This window comes from Molossus molossus, unplaced genomic scaffold, assembly GCF_014108415.1.
Source record: "Molossus molossus isolate mMolMol1 unplaced genomic scaffold, mMolMol1.p scaffold_m16_p_9, whole genome shotgun sequence".
NCBI classification, from domain to species: Eukaryota; Metazoa; Chordata; class Mammalia; order Chiroptera; family Molossidae; genus Molossus; species Molossus molossus.
This window is the reverse complement of record NW_023425403.1, coordinates 90,721,647-90,741,707: the sequence shown is the minus strand read 5'-3', so window position 1 is coordinate 90,741,707 and position 20,061 is coordinate 90,721,647. Positions and strand designations below refer to the sequence as shown.

The 20,061-nt window shown below is 41.6% G+C and overlaps 1 protein-coding gene and 1 pseudogene across 4 annotated transcripts in view; one reads left to right on the top strand and one right to left on the bottom strand.

The window, feature by feature from the left end:
* Positions 1 to 700: 700 nt before the first annotated feature.
* GTF2F2 (general transcription factor IIF subunit 2) overlaps positions 701 to 20,061 on the bottom strand; it is a 175,864-nt gene continuing 156,503 nt past the window's right edge. The window contains exons 7-9 of one of the 4 annotated variants that reach the window (XM_036249991.1): positions 16,270 to 16,413; positions 1,190 to 1,435; positions 701 to 835 (exon numbers count right to left, since the gene is read on the bottom strand). In XM_036249991.1, the coding sequence (XP_036105884.1) occupies positions 1,316 to 1,435; positions 16,270 to 16,413 (264 nt within the window). In that variant the 3' untranslated portion in view covers positions 701 to 835; positions 1,190 to 1,315. The other 3 variants (XM_036249993.1, XM_036249992.1, XM_036249994.1) reach the window with 3 other exon arrangements.
* Positions 5,803 to 5,897, top strand: LOC118623119 (annotated as a pseudogene).

Sequence of the window (20,061 nt, the reverse complement as noted above, 5' to 3'; positions counted from 1 at the left end):
CAACATGTAATTTCAAATCTTTCCAATGCCCAGCAACCATCATGTTATTACATTGTGACTGTTAAAACCGGCCCTAAGTGTGTGTACTGGCTGAGTTTAACAATCTCGGCTATTAAATGTGGCCTCCCGTCCTCTCTTGATGGGACATCTGACGTGTGTGTCGGCCTTCCTCTCGATCTCACAGCGGCTTAGAGGGTTTGGACTCCTACTTCCTGACTTTGGGCTGTCAAAGCATGTTTATCAGAGCAAGAGAATCCTGAAATAAAAGAATGTGGAAACCCAGGTGGAACAGTCTCTTCTACGACCAACAGCCACATTTTAGTATTAAATAAAAAAGCCATTCCAAATAATCAGGAATGACAGCAATCTACCACATACATCAGATATCCTGCTGAAAAGGGAACAAGTGTTTAAGAGACTCGAACTAAGTGTTTAAAAGACCCAAGCAGATACTGTCAGGTGTGATGAGGTATAAGGTAACTAAAATAATCGGAAAAAATCAGGTTTGTAGTCATACCAAAGGACAGCTTCAAATGACATACAGCTCTGCCCTGGAGACGCTACTAGCAGCCACTGAGTTCCGGATGGCAGGCATGTTACCATGAAAGCAAAAGGTAGGGGGAGAAGACACAGGTGTGTTTTAGGGCAGTCCATACACAAAAAGACAAGGTTTTAGGGAAAATATATGCTACCAACCAAGCATGACAGGCATCCAGAATTCTCAGTTCTATACAGATTTGTCACACCATTATCCATCTGCTTCTAGACACTGAGCCTCACATACTTCGGGACCGGAAGGCGATGGGGAAATGAGACTGGTTCCTGCACCAGAGCCCTGCAGGGTAAGACAGCTGGAGGTAAGGTGGGAAACGGGAGCGCCTTCCTTAATCAGAATTTGACTTCACAATGGGAGTACAAGGATAAAAATTTTCGTAGTGCAGTAGTATTCAACCCCAGCATTCTGGTGTACTGTTAAAAAATCAGATAATACAGAAAAATATTTATCTCAATGGATAATTATTTCCTTGGTTTGCTTTAATTACAGAACCTCTTTAACCCCCAAACCCTAACCCCATCACAAATAATCTGGTTTAATACAAGTTAAGTCTATAAATAAATTTGTTATTTCCCCTAAAACAAAACAAAACACGTAAGTAACTTTTCAAGAATTATTGTTTAAAAAATTTACCTAGACAAATTAAAGTATCAGTCATTTTACCCCTATAACAGATGGTGCTCAAGTTCAAGTATCATTGCCGTATGCCTAACACATCTCCCTTTAGTTGTTCTGTTAGCATGTTGGCTTAGACTCTTCTTAATCACTCTTTTCTTCTCCTTGATAATGTCTATACTCTGGCTTCAGCTCCCATGTGTTTTTGTGGATCCCTTTTACATTCTGAATACCAATTTCTTTTAAGATTTCCTTCAGGTACACCTGAAAAACAAAACAAAAACCCCCCCAGAAATAAAATTATGAGGGCAGAAAACAAAACTTAACATAAAATGATACCTCAAACCACATTTGTGAGTACTAAAAATTTCGATCCTGAAAGCACAAGATTTCTCTATAAAGAGGTTCAATAAACTGCCTTGTGATTCCACACATACACTATATGAAAACTACAGTCAATATATCATCATCTGCATTAAAGGGGCTGGAAGTCCTAAATGCCAACAACCTGAGAACTAGAAGCCTAGATGAAAGGACACTGGAAAATTACTGGTGCCTGGTGTTTATTAAGATGACACTGCAGACCAAGTGTCACCTGCCCCTGAGTTGAGTGGCCTCACTCAGTTCAGTTAGAGAGGGTTAGTCTTAAACCTGTCACTTCAGATGCATATACAAAAAGTGACAAATACTTTTGGAACAATACTAGTCTATGAGGCATACGCATGACAGGTGTCCAGCATTCTCAGTTCTAAGGTGAGTTTTCAAACTTGCTATCAGGACACTTATTTTTTTTTTTTCCTGTGTAATAAGGAAAGTCACTATGTTTACTATTGTACCTTGGCCAACCTCGTCAAGACAGGGTGAGGGATAAGAAATACAACGGTGTGGTGACTGTCGGGGTGGGAGGAGCAGAAGAGGGAGGGAGGTGAAGGGGGATAAATGAGGATGGACGGAGACTTGACCTGGGGTGGAGAACACACAATAAGTGTACAGATGATGTGTTGTAGAACTGTGCACCTGAAACCTGTATAATTTTGTTAACCAGTGTCACCCCCAATAAATTCAATAAAGAGAAATAAAGAAATAAAGAAGTGATAATAAGAAGGCTAAAAACCATGGGGTTGCAGCTTTCCTCTGCTTGGCTCCTCAGAAGGAAAGAGGTAAGTAATAATGTAGAGCAGAACTCTACATAAATTCATTAGATATTAACCAAATGATTACTATATTCATGGAAATGATGGCTACGATAAATGTAATACTAAATCCTACCTCTGCTTGCCAATGCCCAAGGCCAAAGAGCATCATCCCACTATGAACTGACCAGCATAAATTATAGTACTGTACCTCTTTCTTGGAGAAAAGTTAATTATTTAAAAGTGATTATTTTTTCTGCTATAGAACAAACCAATCCAACCATAATTAGTGTGTGTATGCTTCAAAGAACCAGTTAGAACATTATAGTGACTCATCCCACTGATGAAAGATGTAATACATTTTTATTTATTGAAATGAGGCACTAATTAGGAAAATGGCTGATAAGCTCTCACTGAGATAATGTTTAAGGCAGTGCCCTTCTCGGGTGCTAGACGACCTGTCTCAGAACCTCACGGGGCCCTGGCCTGTGTGGCTCAGAGGTTAGAGTACTGGCCCGCTCACTGAAGGATCTGTGTCTGATTCCTGGTCAAGGGCAGGTACCTGGGTTGCAGGTTTGATACCCGCCCCGGTCAGGGTGCATGCGGGAGGCAACCAGTTGATGTGTCTCTTTCACATCAATGTCTCTCTCTCCCTGCCCTCCTTCCCTTCTACTCTCTCTAAATATCAATAAAAAAAAATAGCCTTGGGTGAGGATTAATAACAACAACAAAACCCCACAAAAACAAACAAACAAAAGAACCTCATGGAAAGCTTGTTAAATAAACAGGCCTACTGAATCAAAATCTCTGGGGCCAGGACTGGGAATCTGCATTTTCAAAAGCCCCCAAGAGACCCATTTAACTAAAGTTCCGTAACGCGTGCTTTAAGGATTCTCCCAACTCTAATACTCTAGGACATTTGAGTCCCTGGAGTGTTTTCCAGAGCCTGACCATTGCTGGAGACTGTGTTAACCAACATGATCTACCACCATCTTACGCTGGTATAGTGCCCTACAGTGTATGGAAAGTCCTTTCATTTAGGGTGGGCTGTCATCTAGAAACAACAGCTGATCAGCACTGGAAGCACACGGGTTCTTTCCCTGGCCCTGGATAGGCCTAGTTCTACCACTTGAGCAGCCTTCCCATGCCAGGGGCCAGGCCCCAGCAGATGGCAGCAATGACTCAGATGAGGCCTGGGTTTCTCTGAGAGGAGGTCTGCTTGTCTCCCACACCTGCAGTAACACACCTGCAGTTGGCTTTGCCAAAGGACCTGTGTGCATGAGCAAGCAAAACGACTTGAGACATTGAGGTCCTGTGCATGTCTGCCACCTGCCACTTCAAATTACATTTAAAAAACGGGACACTTAAGCCCTGGCCGGTTTGGCTCAGCGGGTAAAGCATTGGCCTGCGGTCCAGAGAGACCTGGGTTCGGTTCCAGCTAAGGGCACCTCGGCTGCAGTTTGTTCCCGGCCCTGGTTGGGTCGTGCGGGTGGCAGCTGCTTGACGTGTCCCTTTCACATTGACGTTTCTCTCTCTCTCTCTCTCCCACTCTGTCTGAACAAAAAATGGAAAAATGTCCTCGGGTGAGGATAAAAAAACCAAAACCACAAAACAAAACGGGACACTTCATAACTACGCTCTAATTAAACAGGATTCCTAAATGGAAAATGACAGGTCGGGCACAAATGATTTTCAGTTTGGAATTTTACAAGGGTGTCATTCGAGGCATCTAAAGAATGGTTTCTTGTGAGGCTGGCTAAGACCCTGAGCAGTCACAGCACTGGATGCTCGGCAGGGGGTCGAGTGAGAAGAGCCATCACCAGAGCACCGCGGTGGCCTGTAGAAGCGCTCGACTTCAAGTCTAGTGTGCCCATTGATAATCTAGATAAAGAACATGAAAAGCCTTTAAAAAGGGTCACACACAAAATATTAAGTCTTAAGTGTAAAATTCAGTTGCTTTCATGTGTCGTCCACCTTCATTTTCCTAAACTAGTATATTAAAAGGTTATAAAGTATTTCATTTTTAAAATGAAAATGTCACTCTCTTTTTCTTCTTTACAATAAGAGTGGGATCAGATATTCAGTCTGTCAATTTGTTAGGTGACAAATGGGATTAGAGTTCTTTTTTGGGGGGTTAGGTGGGAAGCAAACCTCTGCAGTTTTAGAATGTTCCCAAATGCAACCTAAGACCATTCAACTCTAACCAAATGAATTAACTTGGCACAAAGCATTAGTAGAGAAAGCAGTAGTAGTGACAGGGTAAAACAAGGTAAAAAAATCCCTGCAGGAAAGACACAAGTAGAGAACAGTGAGATCACATCATTCCTCTGTTTAAAATTTTCAATGACTTCTCCATTGGCCTACAGGTTAAATTCCTAACTTTGGACAGGAATCCATTCAGTTCTGCCTTTTACCTTTGGTCTCATCTTCTACTACTTCCTTCTATATGTACTTGCCATTTCTGTGTCTGCAGGTTTCTAGTTTCTTCCATATGCTGTTTCCTTTTCCTGTAATGCTTGGCCCATTCCCTCAAATCGAAACCCCTCATCCTTAAAGATTTGGTGCAAATGTCACTTTCTCAGAGAAACCTTCTCTAACAGTCCCATGTCTCAACAATGTAGCCCTCATGATCTACTCTTATTTACATGTCTCTCCCCATCAAACCATGCTCCTGTACAGTGCCCGCCTGCACATTACCAGGCTCAGCACACTTGTGCTGAACGGACAGGGTGTGCTAAGAGTAAACAAGGGAGCTAAGAGAACTGGAGAATGGTGTGGTTGAGGGCATCACTCAGAAGGTATAGGAATAAACTAAGCTAACTAGTTCTTTTCATTTTTAGAATTCAGGTTCTGATTAACTTATAAAGCAATGACCCAGCTTGAGAAATAAAAGTTGACTGATGAAATTGTATTATCTGGCTGGCTGGTCTGGCCCAGCAGTTACAGAGCGTCGGCCCACAGACAAGGAGTCATGGGCTCCATTCTGGTTGAGGGCACGTGCTTCAGTTGCCGTTCGGTTCCCGGCCCCAGTCAGGGTCGTGCAGGAGCCACCAGTCAATGTGTCTCTCACACTGTGGTTTCTCTCCCTCCCTCCCTCCTACTAGATCTGAAGATAAATGAAAAAAAATATCCTCAGGTGAGGATTAAAAAAAAAGACTGTATTATCTGAATTTGAATGACATTTTTTACTAAAATCTGTATCATAGTGCTAAAATATTGTTGGAGAGAAAGCCAATTGAGGGAAAAATTTTATTTATTAATAAAATTTTTTCTTTATTGATATTAGAGAGAGCGAAGGGAGAGATAGAAACATCGATGAGAGAGAACATTGATTGGCTGCTCCCTGCACGCCCCCCACTGGGGATCGGGCCCACAACCTGGGCATGTGCCCTGACCGGGAATCGAACCAGTGACCTCTTGGTGCATGGGTCCATTCTCAACCAGTGAGCCACACGGGCCGGGCAATATGATACATTTTAAATTCAGAAATATGATAAAGTGTTGTATGAAGGTAGAGAAGGTTAGCACTCCCCTTGACTTGAATGGAAGAGGCTCTCGGGCCTAATGACACCCATACAGAAATGCAATTTTTTAAAAAGGCTGAAACAAACCATAGAATAAAAGTTAAAAGAGAAAACGTTACTATCCCATAATAAACTTGGTAGTAAATCTATTGGTGATTAGTATATTCTATTCATAAGAAAAATATCAAAATTTCATCCATTTATATTCAACATGGTTAATAATTTATTTAGTATGACATTTCATATTCTAAAACTTTTAATTCAGGTCTCATTTCATAAATGAGCAAATAATTACTTTAAAAAAAGTAACAGGAATCTCACAAAGGTCTGTCATTAACCAATATGGTCTGTTAGAAAACTGCTGGTCTTTTTAGTTTTAATAGTACATTCAAAAATAAAAACTTCCCGATGGAGAAAAAATGGAGGGAGAACTGAAAGGAAATATGTGAACAGAGAGGAAATGATAAAGATTTAGGGGGTAAAAAAGACAGAACGGTGCTTTATTAAGTGGTAAATTTGGGAAAGTTTTCAAACATTTAAAAACACTTATTTTGGCCACCAGAGCGGCCTAGTTGGTTGGGCATCTTCCCGTGCACCAGTGGTTGCCAGTGTGATTCCTGGTCAGGGCACATACCTGGCTTGTGGGTTTGCTCCCTGCACAGGAGCTTGCAGAAGGCTCTCTCTCAAAGCCAGTCCTCGTTGACTTTGGATTAGGACCTAAATGAGCTAAGAAAAAGCTTAAATTCCATTCTCTACATACTTGCTTTAGATCAGCGGTTCTCAACCTGTGGGCTGCGACCCCTTTGGGGGTCAAACGACCCGTTCACAGGGGTCGCCTAAGACCATCGGAAAACACATATTTCCGATGGTGATTCATAACAGTAGCAAAATTACAGTTATGAAGTAGCAATGAAAATAATTTTATGATTGGATATCACCACAACATGAGGAACTGTATTAAAGGGTCGCAGCATTAGGAAGGCTGAGAACCACTGCTTTAGATGAATGATTCTTCTTTTTTGTTATTTCTCACCCGAGGATATTTTTTGCATTGATTTTGAGAGAGTGGAAAGGAGGAAGGGGGTGGGGAGAAACATTGATGTGAAAGAGACACATCAATCAGTTAGCTGCCTCCTGCACATGCCCTGACAGGGCTGGGGATCAGACCTGCAACCCAGGTACGTCACGTGCCCTTGACCAGGCATCATACCTGTGACCCTTCGGTGTGAGGGTGGACGCTCTAACCACTGAAGCACGCTGGCCCGGGTTGATGATTCTTAATAATAGAGAAATGAGAAAGCAGCCTGCCTGAGAGAGAAATTAGTTTTTTGTGTTGTTGTTTTTTTAAATAGAAAAGGGATTCCTATTGTTAGGGGGGGAAATGCACACACACACATACACACATAATTTTAATCCTCATCCGAGGATGTTTTTTATAATTGATTTTTAGAGCGAGAAGGAGGGAGAATCCTCACTGTGAGAAACATCCATCAGTTGCCTGCCATCTGGCCCCAACCAGGGATCGACCCTACAACCTGGGTATGTGCCCGGTCTAGGAATCAAACCCACAACCTTTTGGTGTACAGGACAACGCTCCAAACAAATGAGCCACTTGGCCAGGGCTGTTAGAAAAATATTCTCCGTGCTTGTCTACAGATACTTGTGCACGTGTCTGAACATGGAAGAGGCAGTGTGGAGAGAGTCCTGGACCGCAGTCCGGGCACTGGACTCAAGCCCCCAAGCAACTTCCTTCTCTGGCTTTCTAAATTAGAACAGTTACCTTTACCTTTAAGATCCTGAGTCAAACATACATAGTCATATATAGAAAATAGTTTTATATATATTGAAAGAGAAAATAGGAACATGGGTATCTGGCTTGAGCAACTTGAGGAATGGTGGTGTCACTTTAAATAGAAAAGTCTGGAGGAAGCTTGGAAGGGTGTAGAAATCAAGAGTTCCGTTGTGACCACACTGGACTTGAGATTAAAATAAAATGATTAACAGTGCTTAGGTCTTAACTCTGTACCAGGCCAGGTGGCACAAGGTGGGACAGGCAGTGGGCCCTGGTTGGCAGAGTACTCCTACCCCTTCCTCTAGGTTCAGGAATGGGCATATAACCTCTACCAGGTCAATAACATCTTCCCTGGGGTTTTGATGGGAATAATCAGGATATTCTCCTTTTGCTTAGGGGTTGCTAGCTAAGAGGTGCTTCAGGAGATTATCTGGCCACCACATGGCAAGATACTGCCTAAGAATAAAGACAACACACAAGAAACATAGAGTGATGAGGAGAGATGTGGAGAGATGGAAAGGGGCAGTTCTAACTAGATGATATTCGTGTCTGGATCCAGCCATATTTAAAGTTAGATGCATTCCTGAACTTCCCAGCTACTGGAGCCAATAAATTCTATTTTTGTTTAAGCTAGTTAGTTTGAATTTTTATTCCTAGAGTTCCAACCAATTCACAGATCTATAATAGAATCTATTGGTATTAAATTTTAGTTTTTGACAGAAGAAATTCTCAGTATGTCACATTTCCTAGTCATTTTATCCTTTAAAAAATATATCGTCCTGATGCCAAAGTTTGCTTCAATTACTTCTATTTAAGCCTTTACTCTGGCCTGTCTGAAAACAAACTCTGAGGATAGGTTAACATTTCCTTATTGCTGCATTGCTTTATTAAAAGCCTTCTTTGTGTAAATAAACAACAGCCTCTTGAGCGTTATTTAGTGCTGGGGAACTTGAAATATGGGCACCAAGCTGCCTGAACAGAAAAGCCATGTAAATCTTTGCCTAGTTTTTCATGTTCATTTGAACTTACTTTAATAAAAGCATGCACATTGTTCAATAACATTCTGAATGTTAAAAAGTCCACTGGATGAACATGATTGGAGGTGCTGATTGAGAGGGGATGATCAATAATTAAAGATAAATTTCCCTAAATCTTGACCTGAAATTCACTGGGTGCAGCACAAGGAAATGAAGTGGATCCGTTACAGTCAGAGCTGATTTTGGATGACACTTTTAATAGAAACGTATGGTAAGGAACACTGGTAAAGGGGTCTGTGCTAGGAAAGAATGCTAGTGCTCAAAGTGATCTTGGCAGTTGAATGTTTCAAGGGAGCAATTAGATGAAGTTACTAATAGTTGTATTTTAATTTCTTTACACTTATCTTTCTTGTTGAATGTATTATAGATGTCCCCTCTTTTCCCCACACTGGGCCCCTCCTCCCCAATCCTGTCCCCCTCCTGCCTTCCCTACACTACTGTGTCCATTGGTTATGCACATGTGCATAGAAATTCTTTGGTTTATCTCATCCTGCCCTCCCTCCCCCCTTCCCTTCGAGGTTCATCAGTCTAACAACCAATTTGCACTTAATCCCTTCATCTTTTTCACCCATCCCTGCAGCTCCCTCTCACTTGGCAAGCAACCAAAAGTTCTCTGTATTTATGAGTCTGTTTCTGTTCTGCCTCAGTTCCCGCTGGTTTTTCCAGCCAGAAGTGATGGGGACTTCTCTCCCTGGCACTGGAACCCTTGTTCATTTTGCTTGTAGATTCAATTCTTGACAGATACGCATTTCACTGCCATTTTGTATGTTCATGTATTTTATCTTTTTTTTCAAAAAGACCCTTCAACATTTCATATAATAATGGTTTGGTGGTGATGAACTACTTTTACTTCTTCTTGTCTGGGAAACTCTTTATATGGCCATCGATTCTAAATGACAGCTTTGCAGGGTAGACTAATCTTGGTTGTAGGTTCTTGCTTTTCATCACTCTGAATATTTCTTGCCACTCCCTTCTGGCCTGCAAAGTTTCTTTTGAGAAATCAGCTGACAGTCTTATGGGAACTCCTTTGTAGGTAACAAACTGCTTTTCTCTTGCTGCTTTTAAGATTCTTTCTTTGTCTTTAACCTTTGGCATTTTGATGACGACATGTCTTGGTGTGGACCTCTTTGGGTTCATCTTGTTTGGGACTCTCTGTGCTTCCTGTGCTCATATATCTGTTTCCTTCACCAAATTAGGAAGTTTTCTGTCATTATTGTTTCAAAAAGGTTTTCAATTTCTTGCTCTCTCTCTTCTCCTTCTGGTACTCCTGTGATGCAAATGTTGGCATGCTTGAAGTTGTCCCAGAGACTCCTTACATTATCCTCATTTTTTGGATTCTTTTTTCTTTTTGCTGTTCCGATTGGGTGTTTTTTGCTTCTTTATATACCAAATCGATGGTTTGCTTCTTGGCTTTACCCACTCTACTATTGATTTCCTGTAAATTATTCTTTATCTCAGTTAATGCATCCTTCATTTCTGACTGGTCCTTTTTTATGTTGCTGATGTTCTCACTAAGTTCCTTGGAGGTCTCCTTAAGTTCCTAGAAGATCTCACTAAGTTCCTTCAATGTCTCCCAAGTTCCTTGAGCAACCTTACAACCAGTGTTTTGAACTCTGCATCTGATTGATTGCTTATACAATCAATCCTGGAGTTTTGTTCTTTTCTTTCCTTTGGGACATGTTTGTCTCATTTTGGCTGCTTCCCTGTGTTTGTTTCTATGTATTAGGTAGAATTGCTATGTCTTTTAGTCTTTGTAGGATGGCCTATTGTAGGTGTTTTGTAGGGTCCAGTGGCACAGCCTCCCTGATCACCCCTGTTGGGCCCTCGAGGTGCACCCCTAGTGTGGACCTTATAACCTTCTGTTGTAATTGAGTCTTGATTGCTGATGGCACATCAAAGGGAGGGATTTACTCAGGCTGATCTGCTACAAGGACTGGTTGTGCCCACTGACCACTGACCTCTGATTCTCTTGGAGGATCAGCAGTGTAGGGGCCCAACACACAGAGCAAGGCTTACTTCAGCAGGGCTCTGGTAGCCACTGAGTCCACTCTTTGAGTGTGTTACTTGTGGAGGTGGTTGGGTGGTGGTGTTTCGATGTGGTCTGAAGCTGTCCACTGGGTGTGCTGGCTCTGGGGCAAGGTCAGCCTCTGCCTGTGTTCTACCCCAGGTTCACCAGGCATATACTACAGAGTGATCTGCCAATGGCTGCTTCTTGTGCTGGGCTTGGAGGTGTCGAGGCAAAGCCAAGCTGTGAACCAAGCCTGGCTGCTCCTAGTGCCGGGCCTAGGGCTACTTAACGAGAGGTATGGGACTTGCTGAGACCAGATGCTGCTGGTTTGAGAGATTTTAGGAAAATGTGAAGCAGGATCCAGGACAGGCCAATCATACAGTAAAGCCACTGGAAACAGCTTGGGTGGGCCCAAAGGTTGGGTGGGGCAGAGAATCACCAGGGCGGGGGAATCAGTGTGAGCCAGGTTGCTGGAGTCCCAGATATGGAGGCTGTCTGCCGCCCCAGGGAAGGGCTCACCAAAGGAACAAAGGCCTCTGACAGCACGTTTGTCCCGGAGAAAGCTGACCCTCCAGCTCTCACCCTAATGCTGAACAATTCAGTTCTTCCCCTATGTCTCTGGTGCCTTTCAAGCTGCCACCCCTCCAAGCTGGAGCGAGTTCGAGTAAGTCTGTGTGCGGGCCCTTTAAGAGGAGCTACCTAGGGCTCTAGTAGCCTCAACCTCCCTCAACCTCAGTTCCCACTGGTTTTTCCAGCCAGAAGTGATGGGGACTTCTCTCCCTGGCACTGGAACCCTGAGCCGGGAGCCTGGTGTGGGATAGGGACCCCTCACTCCTCAGGGAGGACCTTCACAGCCGAGGTATCCCCCTGATCTTTATCCGCCACATGTGGATGTGGGACCAGCCCTTCCACGCCTCTGTCCCTCCTACCAGTCTCGATGTGGCTGCTTCTTTAATCTCATAGTTGTAGGACTTCCATTCAGCTTGAAGTCAGGCGGTTCTGAATGATGGCTGTTCTGTAGATTAGCTGTAATTTTGATGTCTAATGATTTGTATTTTTAAAAAATATGTTTTACTGATATCAGGGAGAGGAAGAGAGAGATGAAATATTGATGAGAGAGAGAGGCATCAATAGGCTGTCTCCTGCATGCCCCCTACTGGAGATTGAGCCTGAAACCCGAGCTTTTGCCCTGACCGGGACTCGAATCATGACCTCCTGGTGCATGGGATGGTGCTCAACCAACTGAGCCACACTGGTAAGGCCTCAGGACTAATGGTGTGTATTTCTGAAGGAAATCCTATTTTATATATGCTTCTATTTTAAAGATGTAATAAAACAGAAAGACTAAGTGACAGATCAAAAATTGCCAGGGGACAAATAATAGAATTTCTCTGCTAGTTTACTTTAGAGTGGGGGAAAAGCCAAAATTTAAACTGTATAAAAACACTTTTTTAAATGGTTACTGACTGTGTTTCTGACTTTACATCAGTTACCAGAGACTGGCCTTTTAAATTGGCTTATGTGCCCTTTAACTCTGATTGCTTTGCAAGTCACATCCTGGGGAATGAGAAAGAAAAAATGGCCCTGAGGAGAGTCTCTCTAATTAATAATTTTGTTTGCAGAAGTGAAGGTTTTTAGGAAGAAGAATATAGAAAGGGAGGAATTGGAAAATCAAGAAAATACTTAAAATTCACTCAGAATATGTCAAAAATGACATTCAAAAGGCCAGAATAAGGATGTGTTGAAGTGATACACTTCATGGTTAGAAACTTATCAAAGTTGCACTGGAAGCATCTGAAAATGAGAGAATGTCATTAAATGCAGATACCACAGAAATAATTATTAACGTGAATAAGATCTCTTTTCTTACTTTTACACAGGGCTCAAAAATGTGTTTAATAATAATACTAAAAATAATTATTTGTAAAGTACTTTGCGGTTAACAATGCATCTTTCATAAACATTTATTATTTATAGGGATCCTGTAAACTAGGAATAATTTAAATGTTAAATAAAGAATGCATTATACAGTGAACGTATTTAAGTATCTTGTCCAGGATGATTTGGCTAAATGACAGGGCTGGGACTTAAATTCAGATTCCATAGCTCCAAATCCAGTGTTCTTTCCATCACATCAGGAACCGCCCTCCTGGATCACTGATCTTCATGCTATACTGGGTTCCTTCATTCTCTTGTTGGTGCTCAGACTAAAATCAAATTAATAAGTGTGTGCAGACGACCATTAGAACAGACTCATTTATGTCCTGTGAACCTTTTATTTTTAATTTTTATATGTTCTTATTGATTTTGTTTTAGAGAAAGAAGGGAGAGAGGGATAGAAACAGATGAGAGAGAGAAACATTGATTGGCTGCCTCCTACATGCCCCCTATGGGCATCAAGTCCACAACCCTGGAATGTGCCCTGACTGGGAATCAAACTGGACCCCTCAGGCCACCGCACGACCCTCAATCCACTGAGCCACACCGGCCAGGCTGTCCTGTGAACCTTTGAAAGGGGACAGTTACCTACATGGAGATAAGTTAGGCTTTGGCCACTGTCTTTCTAGGTCAATCAATGGGGCTTTACCAACTCAGTCCAACTGTGAGAGGGAGGTAGAGAGAAGACGATGAAATAGGAGAGGGAGAGAATCCCATATTTAGAGATGGGAGGAATCACAAAGAGAATCTACTCCTGTAATTTTAGAACTGGGAGCGACTTCCCCAGACCCCACTGAGGGAAATGGCAGGGCCGGAACCTATGCTGACCACTTCCTGCCTTCTCCTCCAAGCAAGGATGACCACTGCCTTGGCCTTCTGCACTCTTCAAATTGGCCCTTTGCCCTCCATTCCTGACATAAACGAGACGATCTGAGGAAAATATGGGGGCTCTGGATACTGAGGACGTAACCATTTTCCTCTTTCCAAATTAATTCATCTAATACTTATTAAATTTCTACTGTGTTGTAGAGTGTATGACTATTAAGGGATATGAATATACAGTCTTGCCTTCAAGAAACATATGCTTGCCCTGGCCAGTTTGGCTCAGCGGTTGGAGCATCGGCCTGTGGACCAGAGAGTCCCGGGTTTGGTTCCCGCTAGGGACACGTTCTAAAAAAAAAAAAAAAGGAACCGTATGCTTGCCTGGACAGTGTGGCTCAGTGGACTGAGCGTCCTCCCATGGACTGAAAGGTTCTGGTTGGATTACCGGTCAGGGCACATGCCTGGGTTGCCAGCTTGATCCCCAGCATGGGGCGTGCAGGAGGCAGCCCAATGATGTTTCTCACCTCAATGTTTCTCTCTCTAAAATATCAATAAAAACATATTTTAAAAAAAAGAACCTTATGCTTGCTGAGGCAATTCAGAGTCTAAATAATAAAACTATTACAAAATACTTTAGTTTCTAGATCAGCAGTTCACAAGCTCTTTGAGGGTTCTAGGTCCTCTATGAGAACCTGATATAAACTATGAAATCTGCTCCCTAGAAAAATCTTACCTTTTTGCACATATTCAAGAAATGACTGGATCCTCTAAAGCCCATGACTAAAGGAAGCTCTATTATAAGAGAGTCACTGAGCACCAGCACATAAAAATTATCTGAAGACCCAAAATTGAGAGCACTACTAGTTATCCCTTTCCTTTGATGCAAGATGAATAAACTTTAAAAATGTGTCACTGCATGTTAAGGCAAAAGAACTCTTTTTTTCTTTTTCTAATATGTTTTTATTAATTTTATAGGGAGAGGGAGAGGGAGAGATAGAAACATCAATGAGAAACATCAATTGGCTTCCCCCTGCACTCCCCCTATTGGGGATCCAGCCTGCAACCCAGGCACGTGCACTGACCACTCTTGGTGCATGGGACAACGCTCAACCAACTGAGCCACACTGGCCAGGTGCAAAGAAACTCTTTTGTTAGTACCTTCTGAATGTTCCTCTACAAATGTCTATTTTCTTTTTTTAATCCTCATCAATCATTTTTTTCCATTTATCTTCAGATAGAGCAGGAGGGAGGGAGAGACAGAAACATCAACATGAGAGAGACACATTGATTGGTTGCCACCATCACGACCCCAACTGGGGTCGGGGATGAACCACAACCAAGGTACATGCCCTTGACTGGAATCGAACCCAGGACTCTTTGGTCCGTGGGCTGACGCTCTAACCGCTGAGCCAAACCCACCAGGGCTAAATGTCTATTTTCAAATATATATAATTTGTGTGTGTTATTCTATTAGAATATATTGTTTGAATTCAGAGTTTCTGGATTGACGTGTTCATATTTATATAAAACAGAACGATAAACTTCATTAAAACCAGAAGAAACACAACTTAGCTAATTAATTATTCTATTTCAAATCTCTGTTTCTAGCTTGGAATGCCGTTTCTGAGGCTTTGATGCTGCAGAGAGTGAGGTCATTGAGATGAGCTGATAATAGTGCAACATGAGCACTTTCTTGATGTCTATTAAAAAAACTATTTAGGTCTTTTGGAATTTAATTTCTTAATAAAAAAGTAAAAGATTGAAATACAACAGTAGAGAAATTTCTGCAGAAGTGAGAAACTGTACAATCAATGCTGAAGTTTCATAAATCATTTCCTATAGCTTTGAATAAACTGGAAAACAATGTACCAACCCCTTTAAAAAGCAGTGATTTGGTTATGTTTAAAAGTTTTTTAAAACTGGTTATCTTGTTACATATTCTGAAGCAAACAGAACAGTTAGAATTAACATTCCTTGTGTAAACTGGCAAAGTGGACAAATGCTAAAAGAAACTAGATAAAAGGACAGAAAATAAAAAGGTTTTCCATTTAACTTTGAAAGTTGTAAGTAAATACTGTCATAATTCAATTTGATACTTTGCTAACATTAAGTGTAACAAAGAGAAACAAAAGAAAATGTCAAAGGCTGGAGAAAAGATTTGTATCCCTTTACTTGTCACCAGCATTTAAAATGGATTAGAAGTGCAAATTAGTAGCAAATACGCACAAAAGTCTGGAAAAGGGTTAAAAAATGATTATAAAACAAACAAGATATCGAAAACAATTTATTAAATTTTGCCTTAAAAATGGTGACTGGGCAAAGCTCACTGCAGTCCCAACACGCATCGCGAGGCAGTGCTGCCAGTTAAAAGGACCTAGTGCTAGTGCTAGGGAGATCCTGATTTTTAAAATCCGTAAGAGGATGGCCCACAAGAAGACAGATATAAACTCTCTCACTGTGACAGACCAGTATGACTTTTAGAAGAATTTGATTCTTCTGAGACACATTTTCCAATTATAAAAAGGAGTTGAGCTTTTTTGGAGGGAGCTAGGAGAACAAAAGAAACACTAGAAATGAAAAACAAAGATTTCAGGCGTAATGTTATATCAGTCAAAAGGAGGATAAATCCACTTTTTCTCCATATGAAACTACTAATAGTAAATACACTTAAAATTCAAAATAATGAAGCTGATGTTATACACAAAAAAGAAAGCTGCATTAAGACATCTTTTCAGCCATTACTGTAGGCACCTATGAACTCATTCACATAGGATACACCTCTGCACTGACACACTGTTCATGAAATGGGACACATTTAAAAGATCAATGTGAGCATATACATACCACAGGCTGCTTTGTGATATCTACCAAGTCCTTAACATTATAATACTGATGTTTCTCAAAAGCCGAAAATAGCATGTCTAATACATATTGTTTATCAGCTCGAGCACGTTTTCCATCTTCTTTCTTTTTCCTTTCATATTCAATCTATGTGCAAAAAGTAAAAGAAAAGAAGCATCAATTCAACACGCTCACTCTGAAACACAGGATTTTCTGTTTTAGACATCCGAACAGCGGTCACATTCTCAGCTGCAAGGTGGCAGGTTTAGGAGCAGTGGTTCAGAACCTGGGATCCTCATGGCTCCCAGGGCTCCTCAGATCGTTAAGGCTTGAAGAGCTATTAGATCAGTATCAATGCCGATCCATACACCATTTTCATTGTTTCCTAAATTTAGCTTTATGTACTGTGTCCATTTAGCCCAAAAAAGGCCTTCTTTGCCAAATTCTATCAATTTTGTTTTTGATTACTCCAAATACAGTAAGTTGATAACAAATGCAGTTTAGTAGGTGGCACCTTCCAAAACTGTAGGTTTCAGGGGCAGGCAGAGGGTTAAGAGGCTGGCAGATCACAGAGCAGGTTTTCTAGGATGTGACAAGTCTGGGAAGCTCTGGTAAACAGCCAAGAACGTGGGCAGTGACAGGAGGCTGTTTCTCATCCTGGCTCTGGGCAACCTCCCTGAACTTGTTTCTTCCCCTATAGAATGAAGTATACAATGGCGCTTAGGGAACGTATGGACTTATTTCTAGTGTTACCATCCAAGGACTTGTTCATTTGTAAAAAAATTATCTTTTTATTACAAACATGCAAACTTTCAGTTGATTAAGCTTTTAAATTTTCTTAGAAACACTTCATTTGTAAGGCATCAGGAACTTGTTCAAAGAACTACTCAGAAACTGCAGCAGCCCACCTGGTGATCAAGCATCAGCAGGTGACAGCTGCCAGCAGACAATCTGCTGTGCATCCACTGGGATAACTATACTCCAGGGGCTGGCTCCCAAAGCATTGAAATGCATTGCAAAACTTACAATCAATTACTGCACACATTCTAGCCTGATATAGTAAAGCTTACTCTATTTTAACAATAGAGGTTTGTTATCAGAAAGATAACATTTAGTTTTTTACTGATGTTAAGACTAAAAATGTATCTTATATCTAATCAGAAACTTTCAAATTAGTGGCAAGAGGTACTTATGACAAGGAAGAGTATATGTCTTTCAGTTAAATAAAATCAGAAACTAGACAAGATAAAAGGTCTAACAATCGTCTTAGTATTTTTGATATGTAGACCTTGGAAGTAAAACTCAAAATCTATTCATCTCAGAGGGTAGGGAGATAAGACTGCTGGTGTGGAAGGGTACAAACCTGCAACAGTAGTATATGAGCCACAGAGATCTAGTGCACATTGTAATGAATAAAGATAATACTGTACTTTAATGCTGTAATATGGACATAGACAACATTCTACTATAATTACACATATGATAAATATCACTAGGATAATCATATTACAATATATAACTGTATCAAAATAACACACTATATACCTTAAATTTGCACAATGTTTACTCAAGTTAAAAAAGAAATCCTGCCCTGGCTGGTTTAGGTCAGTGGTTAGAGCGTCAGCCTGCGGACCAAAGGGTCACAGATTCGATTCCTGGTTAAGGGCTTGTACCTAGGTTGCAGGTTGGATTCCCCGCCCCAGTCAGGGTCATGTGGGAGGCAACCAATCAATGTGTCTCTCTCACATCGATGTTTCTCTCCCCACCCCCTTCCACTCTATCTAAAAACCAATGAAAAAATATCCTTGAGGATTAACAGAAAAAAATAAACAAATAAAAAAATAAATCCTGCCCTGGCCAGTTTGGCTCAGCGGTTAGAGCGTCAGCCTGCGGTCCGGAGAGACCCGGGTTCGGTTCCCGCTAAGGGCACGTACTTCGGTTGCAGTTTGTCCCCGGCCCTGGTTGGTCGTGCGGGTGGCAGCCACTCGATGTGTCCCTTCACGTCGATGTTTCTCTCTCTCTCCCTTCCTCTCTCTCCCTCCCAATCTATCTTTACAAAAAATGGAAAAATGTCCTCGGTTGAGGATAAAAAAAAAAAAAATGAAAAATAAATCCAGACCTGGCCAGTTTCTCAATGGTTAGAGCACCAGCATTCAGACCAGAGTGTCATGGGTTTGATCCTTGGTCGGGGTCGGGGTCATGTGGATGGCAACCAATCAATGTATCTCTCTCACAATGATGTTTCTCTCTCTCCCTCCTACTTAAAAAAAAAGAAAAAAAAAAAAAAAAAAATCAATGGAAAAATATCCTCGAGGATTAAAAAAAAATCCATTCATCTCTTTAAAATCTTAAGCATGGGCTGGCCAGTGTGGCTCAGTGGACTGAGCGCTGTCCACATGCCAGGGGTGCGGGCTCCATCCCCAGTGGGGGACATGCAGGAGGCAGCTGACTGATGTTTCTCTCTCTCTTTCCCTTCCTCCCTAAAAAATAAGTAAAAACACATTTTAAAAATCACCTTTAAAAAATGCATTTAAGGACAAAGGCAGAGGACAGAGTCTGCCCCAATTCAGCTAGAAAGGAAGCTGCAAGAGTGCAAAGACCAAAAGAGATGGATCCAAGGTCCATTCAAGGAGTTTTCTTTCTCTAAGATCAAGAGAACATAGAACCAAGAGAATGGTTGCATTGTGCAGAAAGAAAGCATGATAGGGCAAAACCCACAAATCCAAGCACAAGGGTCTCTGCATTTAAGAAAAAGTGGTATCATGGAACGCTTTATGGGATTAATATTTTAAGCCTTGCTTTACTGACCAATGACTAAAATATATCTATTTTCCCTGGTTACGACTGTACTTAGTTTGCACTCTGAAATCCACCCCCCACCCCCCACTGTTGCACTGCACTTGAATTGGTTTATGTTTTTGTATTGTGATGAATAGTCTAGAAAGGGGACCTGCTAAAAAAGTAGGAACAAGTCAGGACCAGGGGATGAAGCTGTTATAATCCTCTATTCTGGTCACGTGTGGGATAACAAATACTTAACTTGGGATCCAGACAAGAGAGGGAGAGAGACTCAGACTAAGGCAGGTGGGGAAGGCCTATTCCTTCCCCACAGGGTTGACTGGGGTGTGGGGTTTCATTTAGCCAAAGGCGGTTAGTCCTCAAGAGAAACAAGAGAGGAAGTGGGAACCTAGCAAGAGACCAGTGTTAGGCGGTTGCATTCTCTGTAGGAAGGCAAAGTTGCATGATATTGTCTGCCCTCCCTTCCCAGCTCTCATTTAGGCTGAAAGAAGAGTTAAATTCAGGGAACAGGAACGAGAAGTGATGATATATTCAACTTCCACCCTTAGAAGTCCCTCTCCTGTGTAAAATGACTGGAGACGCTAGAAAGACTTAATAGAAAAATATTTTCAAATAAAGAGCCCTGCTGATATAGCACTGGGCTCACTTCAGGGAGGGCACACACACTATTCCTCAGCAGGAAGAAAAACTTCGGAAGTGTTTGTTATTAAGTTGTCCCAACCCCAGAGCCATCTGTCAGACCCAAGAAGGCAGGAGTTAAAGGTAAGAATTTAAAGTAAGTCAGAGCCCTGGCCGGTGTGGCTTAGCGGTTGGAGCTTAGGCCTGCAGACCAGAGAGTCCCGGTTCAGTTCCCGCTAGGGGCACGTACCAAATAAAATAAAATAAACAAAGAAAGAAACATTAAAATCAAAACTGAAAGATAAGATTATAAATCAGATTAAGTTGTGATTAACAATGTTAATGAGCAGTGAGAAAACTACCGAATTCTACCCAGAT